Below are 9891 nucleotides of genomic sequence, written 5' to 3'. Positions count from 1 at the left end.
ACCTTTATTGTCATTTTTTTTTTTTTGCTTTTTTCGAGAGGAGAGGTTTATTACATCAACGCACCTGACCAGTATGTTCAGTTTCATCTTTATTAATGAGATACATCAAGAAGAATCTGTGAAAAGGAGAAACAATAAAATGACAGGGTCATTGGAAGTTAGGATTAGTCAAGTGGAAAATGCTCATTTTAGAATTGGTTCCTATTTCAACCAATAATCCATTTCAGGATCAGCACATTTACAGAGAGGGACTGTTTGTCCATGTACTGTATAGGCATGATGGAGGCTGTAAACTCACAGATAATTGGCCAGGTTGTGCTCTTGTAAAGTATGAGTCTCAAAGCCATGTGGTGTAGTGTCAAAGTAGTCATTTCCAATCCCACATATAAAACACTTTGTCTAATAGAGAAGCAAAAAAATAATAAACTATTAGTCTTCACATCAGTTGCGTAAGGAGTGGAACATGACTTTATAGGAAATTAGCTTCACCAAAGTTAACTATTACACTATGTATACAGTAAGTTCTTGTACTGTAGAAACAATAATGCACTAGAATGAGCATGTATATTAAGTCAATCAACAATCAGATAGAGCATTTGAACAGCATTGTGGTGTGTCCTAAAAAAATAAATAAAGCACTCACCTCCATGTCCTCCTTCACTTGTTCCTGCTGATCTCTCAACTCGCCAAATGCATCGATGATCAAACCTAGTTTAAAATGTAATGCAAATATCAGTTCTATACAAATGAAGGCTCAATTATCAGAGGATAAAGCAACAAATTCAAAAGACTCGATTCAGTAATTTCTTTGATATGTGTATAAACTCAGGAATAAAAAAAAAAATATATCAGGAATGATGTATTAATTCAGCCGATGTTCTGAATTAACACTGACATTCTGAGTAGCAAAGGTGAGTCTCTGCTAGGTTCTTTTGGCTGGTTATGTAAAGCATCATATGTACATGTGTTGAGGCGCATCCTATGTTCACGTGAAAGATCTGTGTTACATCAGTAAGGAAGAATAAAATGCATCAATGATTCAGAAAATATCCAGAGTATTTAGGCCAGTATCATCTCAATGCGTCCCTATCCTTATCTTCGGGATTCTCCAATGTTCTCTGATGTATAGAAATTATACAGTAGCATGCATGCAACTTGGTTGTTGTGATTTCTTAATCATGATTGTTTTCTTGTCATGGCTAATCATTTGTACATACCCTGAATGATGGCCAACAGGATGACAATGACAAAGAAGAAGAAGGTAATGTCAAAGAGGATGCGGTAAAGCTCATAAGGGTCACCAGCTGGGTCTTCAATCTCATCACCAATGCCTCCACCAGCTCTCACACCAACGTACATGTGGAATAGGTAGCACTGAGGAGAAACAGTGATCAGTTCATCATTCAACTTATTACCAACTGATTCTTAAATCAATAACCTATTACAAACCTTTCATCTTCTACTTTCTCTTTAAAATAGTCATTTATGGCCAAATGCAAAACAATCAACTAAATCTTAACTCACAGTCATCATATCATCACATTTCATGTCAGGTTCATCCTCATCCTCGCTCTTGTTGTAGAACTTGCGGAAGAAGTTGAACGCCACAACAGTGTACAGATAAACCACAACTGCAAGCAGGCCCACAGTCAACACCAACTGTTTACATAAAGAGCAGAAAGATGTCCGTTTTAGGATTGCACATACATACTTTGCTTTTAAAGACTGGAACGCATGCACCTCCTGGTGGTAGAGACTTGCCTGTTTGCCGTTGTGAGTTACAGAAGACAGGATTGTTCTCAAAGTCTTGAAGCCCATGGCAATATCCAGCAAATGAGCAGCAAAGAAGAAGTTGTTGTAATGGCCCAGAACAGACATGGTGGTGTACCAGATCAGGTAGAGGTAAGACTGCATCAAGAGAAAAATGTTTTCTGATGAATATCGTCTCACCAAACACTACTAGAAACATGTGCACACAAATTCGAGCAATTTTCTCATCAACAGTTCTTGCTGCAACAGAACAACGCGTAAACTCATCAAGCAAGAACAAGAAAAAAACGATCTCAGTGACTCTGCATGGCCAGACAGGCAGAAACTTTCAGATCTCAGGTCTTTTTCCAGTCTTCAACAGTCCGATTTTAGTTATACTTTTTTGCTCATGTTCTCAGCTGACAGGACAGGAAACAGATGCATTTTTTTGCTCATGTACTTTATCTACCTCCATGTTTACAGTTGTGGTGAGAAGAAAAGCATCACATACTTCAAAGAGAAGATTTCACCAATATGCTCAGCTTCATACAAATCTTTGTAAATATCGATGACATGGAAATGCAAGCTACAACATGAGCTATGGTGGAAGTACATACTCATCATTTGATCAGAGATATATTTACTTCATCTGGAGATTTTGTTTGACCTTCCTCTTGATGAGTTTGTACCAGTAACTAAGTCAATGAGGTCTTCTGCTGTTGTATATAGAGGCATATACATGCCTCTCTCATTTCTTTCTATCTCTCTCATGTGTCCAATAGCTGGATGTTTTTCATTGTGCACCATATTGTATAAACTCTAGAGCATCTTGTCTGTGAAAATGCCAGTGAATCAATGCTTCCGAAATATTCACCTCAGCCCATCTGGCACCAACAGCCAGTCACTGAGTTTACAGTCTACATTTTGATGTTTGATGTCAACATTAACTGAAGCTCTTGACGTGCATCTGCAAATGCCACATGATCCTGACCTGTATCTGCATGATATGTAAAGCATATTGTATCACAAGGCTGTGATGGTGTTTTACATACATTGTCAGTTAGGACAACTCCCATTTTCCAAATGTGGTACTTCGTGTCTATAGAGCTCAACCTGCAAATGAAATGGAGATCAGTGTCCCAAAAAAAGCTGTGTAAACCTTTTTAAATTTATTTTATTCCATGTATTTGATTCAAGCTCACCAGGATAACAGAGAAGCCTCTTTCACCACAGCTTCCTCTGTAGGATCAAAGTCGAGTGCACTCTTATCCAGTCCGAGGAGTTCAGCAATACGCTCAGCTCCATACAAATCTCCGTATTTGTTGATGACCTAGAAATGCGAGATTTTGCAGGAGTCAGAGGACATACAAACATCACGTAAGCAGAGATATTTACTTCAGCTGAAGATTATCTGTGCCATACCTTCCTCTTGACAAATTTGTCCCAGTAATTATTGGGGAAAGACCTGAAAGGAAACAGAATAATGGATAATAATAAAGAAAAAAAAAACAAAATTTTGACAGTGTTTATTTGAAAGTGATTTTAATTGGGCTTTACGGAGTGGCAATAACCAAACGATCCCATTGTCCCTTGATATCATCATCAGATGGCTGTTCGGTGATGTACAATCCATCAAACTCGAGCTTCCTTGCAATCTCCTTCTCTCGCTTAAACACCACCAAAGGGACCTACAACAAGAAAAGATCATGGCACATTGCTTTTTACAATATTTAAATTACTTACATTTGAAATTTTACTTCAAAATACTTTCAATTACTTATATTTTCTTCTCGGACACGATGTGGTATTGTAAGAAAAAAGGTACCTTGAGGCAGTAATATCCCACCACACAAAGGAGAGAAATAACTGTATGCAGTATAGCCAAGAAAGTCAGAGTGGGAGCCATATAGCCAGTGCCCTCCTGGAGTACATAGAATTCCATATCACTGTCTTCTTCATCATCATCATCACTGCCACCCCATGACTCCTCCTCATCCTCATCCTCTGTTTCAGCAGTCACCTATAATACACAATAACAAACCCCCAAAATAATGGTTTAATTAATGGTTGAATTAGCGATTTTTATATATTTGCATAACTACATAAATATTGATTCTTCAAATTAAAGCAATATAAAAAAAACAAACCTTGTAGAAGAGCAGGATGAAGTTAATTGCAAATGCCACAAAAAGCGCCAACATCCGAAGGTTGTAAAAATTACGAGCCAAGTAGTTCTGGAAAGTATTTAATCAAAATTGAATGGCTCAGTTCTAGCGACAAGCAACATGTTCTAAATATTTCCATACTGTAAGCTGTGAAGATTTCTAATCAGTTCATTCCAATTCATTTAAAAGCCTTATATTAATCACTTACTAGCATCTTGGTCTTATACACTTCAAGGCCAGCAAAGAAGGTGGCCATTAATTCAGGAGGTTCCTCCTTGGGTGGGCCATGGTGTTTTCTTGGCGCTAGCATCTCCTCCGCTACTGGCTCTTCAGGCTTTTCCTCTTTGGCTTTATCTTCTTTTTCATGAGTCTCTGTGCTGTTCATTCAGTGATCCATTCGTATTTAAAGTTAGTTTCACTTTCTTTACAGAACTTCACAAATAATCATATTTGTAATGTTTTACATTTATATTGTAAAAGTCAGTTAAATCACAGAACACAGGAGATTCTTAAGACTTACTCAGCTTTCTCAGGTTCAGGCTCCTCTGGTACAGCTTTCTATGTAATGCACAAAACAATATTTTTATTACCTAAAGTATTAAAGGTGTGAATGTAAGTTGTAAACCTGACCAGGATAATGCAGTTTACAAATGTTGAATGAATGAATGAATGAATGAATGAATGAATCTATTCATGAGCATACTTATGATCATGAATGGCTAAGGCCAAATTATGCTCTCTTGACTTCCAGCTACATTGTCAAGGTTCTAACTTATGATCTCTAGACCACATTTCAAACATAATATTTCACCAAGTGGGAGCCCCTATTATAATTGAAATTATTCTTAAACAGAATGTGAATATAACAATAACATACAGTTTATATATCTCTTGAGGAAATTCACACCTGGCACTTTTTCTTTTCAACGCGAGGACTGGCTTCTGTGGTAATCTCTGAGACATCCCCAAGTCCAGGCTCATGTCCATGCTTTCCCTCTCGTTTAGTTGGTGGACTAATGAGATCTATGATGGCATCAGGTTCCAGTTTGTCCACTGTGCCAGCCATCTGTACCATTTCTGTAGATACCACTATTTCACCATTCTCTGCTTTCTCTAACTCCATAATATCGCCATGGATTCCAAACTGAGTAGGATCTGGCATGTTGCCTAAGATGTCTGTTACCTTCATGTTTTTAGCTCCTTCAACAAGGCCTCCTCCAAACATTGAGGACCAGATTATATGAAAGAATCCAAAGATCAGGCTAAAAATGCCTTTAAAGAACCCTGTGAAAAGCATCCAAAAGAATGAAAAGAACCCTGTAATCATTTCCTTAATAGTCAGCTTTTTAAACTTCTTGAACTGTTTACGCATGTTCTTGATGGTCAGCATTTGACGGAAGTTGGATACTTTTTTCTTCACAGAAGCACAGGCAACAGTGAAGGCTGAAGCAGACTCAAGGGACTGATCTTCCTCTTCTGACAGATCCTCCAACATACTATGCTGTTCTTCCTCCTCTTCAGGGCGTTCTACAGCACCTGACTCGGATATCTGGGAAGCCAGCTGCATCTCAAAAATTGTGTCTTCACAGAAGTTTACAAACAGCTCCATCTTCTCACTTTCACTGCCCTCATTGACCATGTCAAAGATGAACTGCCTCTTGGACTCCTTCACCTGAGGCTTCTCCCACTGCTCTCTGCTAGATTCACTGATTTCAAAGTAGATACGCTCGATCCGCTTGGCACCGCCCATGATCTCGATACGGCCCAAATAGGGCTCGAAATAACTCAGTACACTCTCTGCCAGGTCCAGGAAGGTGCTGAGGCGTGAATCGTGGGGCATATGCTCGGACAGATTGGTGAGCAGCACAGCCACATTGAAGCCAATATCCTTTGCCGGCTCGTGGAAGCGTTCCACAAATTCCATGTAGTTAAACATGTCGTTTTCATCAGCCTCAGCACAAGAGAGAAGATAATCAATCTCAGATTGTGTGTACTGCTTTTGACTCTCCATTGACTTCTGGAACTCCTTTTTAGAAATAATTCCTTTCCCTTCAGGGTCGTACTCTTTAAAGTTATCAGAGGTAGTAAGATTGTTTAGCTTGAGAAACATATCAAAGAATTTGAGGATCATTTCAACGTTACTTGAGGACTCCACTAATGTGTCGACCATCTGCTTCCCAATTGTGCCATTCACCACGTTACCTGTCAACAAGGATTTTAATGCTCATTATATAAATATCTTTTATGTGACTTGTTTCATAAAGAGATGTCAATGAGTGCCTACCCTCCAAAAGAGATAACATCATGACCACCATATCCTTCTGCAAATCCATTAATTCCTTTAACAGCTCAATCTGGCTAGAGTCCTATACAAAGCCAAAATGAGAGTTTGTTCCCAGTATGAAAGATTACTGATAAGTGTAAAAATTCAGAATGCATATCAAATGTATTGGAGTGTATGTGTGAGATTACCTGTGATAGTTTCATTTGCATGTTGGCAAAAACATGCAGGAATCCAACCACGGCATCCCACAGCCTACTGTGTGCCAGACTCTGCTGGTTACCAATACATGGACCCTGAAACAGAAAGAACAATTGCCACCCACTTACACATACCTAGTTGAAGAGCTGTGTTTTCTCCACAGAAACTACACCACATTTAATCTGAAAGTATTCTAAGATAACAGTTTTTAACACCGTCTTGAGTCTCTGCCCAGCATCCTCGCAGTTGATTGGTGAATACCTGAATGTACTCAGTGAGTGAATTGAAGATCTGTTTCGCTACTTCCATGGCTTTGGAGAAGTTTAGCTGTCCATGCTCATCAATGACATCTTTTCCAGAGTAATACCAGTAGAAATCACTTATGGATTCCTGGAAAGCATGACATTTTGTGTTACATCAGTGTTGTGTTAAGATGCTATTATGTTTAGATCTCTATTCATATGTGTCATATCCATACCTGCAAACGTAGGAGGTAGTCCACTGTGCTAATAATGATGTTGACTGTGGTTGTATTTCCACTTTGAGTTCGCAGGAAGTTTTGGAAATCTGTGGAATTTTTACAGAACAATAATTTGCCATGCTGATGAAGAGCTTTCTTAGTATGTTGTAGCCAAACAATTTTTAAACAAAGTCTGTAGAACACATACACAATTACAAAAGATATATCATTGTGTTACACAAATTACAACTTAACCAAATATTTAATTGAACAAATAAATAAATAAAGCTCAATATGAAATAAATACAGTACATAAGTCCTACCATTATTGTGGCCCTCACATAACAGCTGCAAAAACCGAAATAAATCCTTTGTAAATTCATCATTTTGTAGTACTTTGGAACCTTGAACGGTGGAAAACAAAGATGGAAATAGTTAGTGAACCATGTGGAAATCTAATAGCTTTCACCATGAGTGTCAAGCAAGCATGATCAATTGCTTCACTAGAACCTCACAGCCCCACAATAAGGAACTTTAGATTGCAGGTTTGCAACTGCATCCAAAGAGCTGACGAGAGAAAGAATTGCTTGGAGATTAAGACGCACAACTGAAGGACTTTTCTAAAAGCTGGGGTTAGCAGGGTTTCTTTCACAAGTATTACACAGTTTATCTTTCAATGAAGGTGGATCAAATGTCTTAAGAAATATTACAGTGCATTATTTTCAAATTTGGAAGGAAAAATGTTAATACAGTGTTATATACAGTATGCTGTGTCATACAGGTGAAAGTACACACAAAACCAGCTGTGTGAAATAGGCCCCAGATTCACAACTTCACAAAAGCTCACTGTTCATTTCAAAACTCTGGACTGAATTTGACCTGGAATAGAGCATCGATCTAAGAGAATGCGTTGTGACAATAAATAGTAAAATAATGTTAAAACCAGGCTGAATTCAGCCAATGAACACTTTCTAGTTTAGTACCAAGATAAAGCTATATAGTTTAATTGCCTGGCCTTTTAGCATCATTCTGTATGCCATCAACCATGAATCTCTACATGACAGTTTATGAGGCAGCCCATCCAGGTCAATGGAGGAAAAGTTCAAGAGAAGATGAATTTTAAATGGTTCCATGCGAAGTGACAGCAAAGCGAAATGAGGAGTAGCTAAACTGTATTTACCCCGCTCACTCGCGTTGACTTGTATCCAAGAATATAAAATGATAGAAGACACACAAAGAAAGCAGACATAAGCAAACTTTTAGAAAGAAATGAGAGAATGTGACCATTTGTAATTAAAGAGCATGCAGTTAATGGCTGTTACGTTAGATTAGCAGGAGATTAGGGAGGTGTTTGATGGAAAGCGGGTCAGGTTAATTGGTTATAGCAGTACAGCGCCGTTCAGCACATAGCATATTATGTGTCATTAGGTTGTAATCCAGTTAGATTTATTGTTAGTTTAGTTGATTTAGTGATGATTTATGTTACGGATAGGCTTTTGTTTGTAATATAGAGCTATAGTCTGTAAAAATCCTGTTTATATTTCCAAATATATCATTGCATTTTGTTAAGATACAAAAGCCTCAGGCACTTTTGCTACTTCTACTTTGTGTTTATTCTAAATGTGTGTGTAGCATTTTTCCATTTGCTACAATGTGTTAGAAATTGTTAAATAAAAGAAATCATAAAAACAAAAAAAAAAAAATAATAATAATAATAAAAATAAAAAAAATGTGGAATCCTGTAGAAATCCTCTAGAATTGCTGTATCGAGACTGGGTCAGAGATGTTGCATCAGAATTTGTAGAAAACTTATTTGTAGTCATCAGACATTTATATACTTCAAAAATCACCATGCCTCAACCAGAAATCTGACTGCACATTGACCAGCAAAAGACACCAGGGATCAGTACCCAGTGAGTGTGTAGACAAACAGTGGTGAAGTGAAGAGAGTGAAAGAATCTGATGCTATAGTAATACATATATAACAATAAAATGTACTATAATATAATAAGAGTAAAGTTGTATTAAACTCAATCAACATTCAGAAATTATGTGGTTTTAGCTTTTCAGTTGTTTGTTTTTTAAATTAATTAATAGGTGAAAATATCATTGTATATGTGAATTTAAAACTCAGTTCTAACAAGCAGTAGTGAATGATTCAATCCCTTTGCTTTGTTTAATCTCCTGGTGTGGGATTTAGCTAACATGCTAACACATCTGGCTTATGGTCTTATCTTTTGTGGCAAGGTAAAGAAAAAAAAAGCAAACAACAAAATACACAGTGATATATAAATACAAATACAGTATTGGAACAGTGGAACGTACAACAATCATTGGAAACTACAAGACATTACAGCTTTATTTCATCTTCTATATTCTAGCTAGTCAGTAAGTAGTGTCTTAGGTAAACCCTGGACATTCACCCTGTTGTCTGGTGCATGCAGAGCGTTGTGGGTTTATAGAAGAGCAACAATTTCCCCTACATTTTAGCTAGCAAGCTAAGGTTATTTGACTACTACTTTATGTTGTTTATGTTATGTTTATAATACCACCAAATGAGCTCAGTAACACCACAGCACTAGTGATGCACAGCCACTGCTGCTTGATCTCACTGTCACAGAAATTCTACTTTATATCTTTATAACTATCAATATTATTTGACAGATATAAAGTGATTTGATCATCTTTCCAGATGTTACACAATCATGGGGCAGCATACTTACTGTGCTCAGGAGAGTCATCAGTGCAATTAATTTTCAAAAATGGGAGCAACTTCAAGTGCTATGAGAGTCCTACTGGGGCAGAAATCAGGGTGACCCCTGGTCGCTCTTTGAGCGTGGGGGCGGGACGACAGACATGGCAGTTAATGACTCTTTTTCCTGACTCAATCTGGCAACAGCAACAGGAACCATGCATGTTGAAATTATGCCAATTATATCTGCCTTTAATAAAACAGTTCAAATCAAATCTATTGCAAAGCTAAAAAAATCCACAAGCTAAATAAGCTGATTTAAACAATTATTTATCAAGGTTAT

At 37.5% G+C, this 9891-nt stretch overlaps 1 protein-coding gene across 2 annotated transcripts in view; it reads right to left on the bottom strand.

Moving 5' to 3' along the window:
• ryr3 (ryanodine receptor 3) overlaps positions 1–9891 on the bottom strand; it is a 74759-nt gene that overhangs the window by 348 nt on the left and 64520 nt on the right. For both annotated transcript variants that reach the window (XM_060866428.1, XM_060866427.1), the window contains exons 82-102: positions 8037–8054; positions 7180–7260; positions 6875–6963; positions 6658–6786; positions 6387–6491; positions 6199–6280; positions 4822–6116; positions 4435–4472; positions 4123–4291; positions 3897–3983; positions 3575–3769; positions 3307–3437; positions 3172–3214; positions 2952–3079; positions 2802–2862; positions 1762–1908; positions 1525–1659; positions 1218–1374; positions 644–708; positions 299–399; positions 65–116 (exon numbers count right to left, since the gene is read on the bottom strand). In XM_060866428.1, coding sequence (XP_060722411.1) covers positions 65–116; positions 299–399; positions 644–708; positions 1218–1374; positions 1525–1659; positions 1762–1908; positions 2802–2862; positions 2952–3079; positions 3172–3214; positions 3307–3437; positions 3575–3769; positions 3897–3983; positions 4123–4291; positions 4435–4472; positions 4822–6116; positions 6199–6280; positions 6387–6491; positions 6658–6786; positions 6875–6963; positions 7180–7260; positions 8037–8054 — 3308 coding nt within the window. The remainder of the gene's footprint in view (positions 1–64; positions 117–298; positions 400–643; positions 709–1217; positions 1375–1524; positions 1660–1761; positions 1909–2801; positions 2863–2951; positions 3080–3171; positions 3215–3306; positions 3438–3574; positions 3770–3896; positions 3984–4122; positions 4292–4434; positions 4473–4821; positions 6117–6198; positions 6281–6386; positions 6492–6657; positions 6787–6874; positions 6964–7179; positions 7261–8036; positions 8055–9891) is intronic.

The sequence above is a fragment of the Tachysurus vachellii genome, chromosome 3 (genome assembly GCF_030014155.1).
Source record: "Tachysurus vachellii isolate PV-2020 chromosome 3, HZAU_Pvac_v1, whole genome shotgun sequence".
Classification (NCBI taxonomy): domain Eukaryota; kingdom Metazoa; phylum Chordata; class Actinopteri; order Siluriformes; family Bagridae; genus Tachysurus; species Tachysurus vachellii.
The sequence above is the reverse complement of the archived record's forward strand: the minus strand, read 5'-3'. Positions and strand labels throughout refer to the sequence as shown.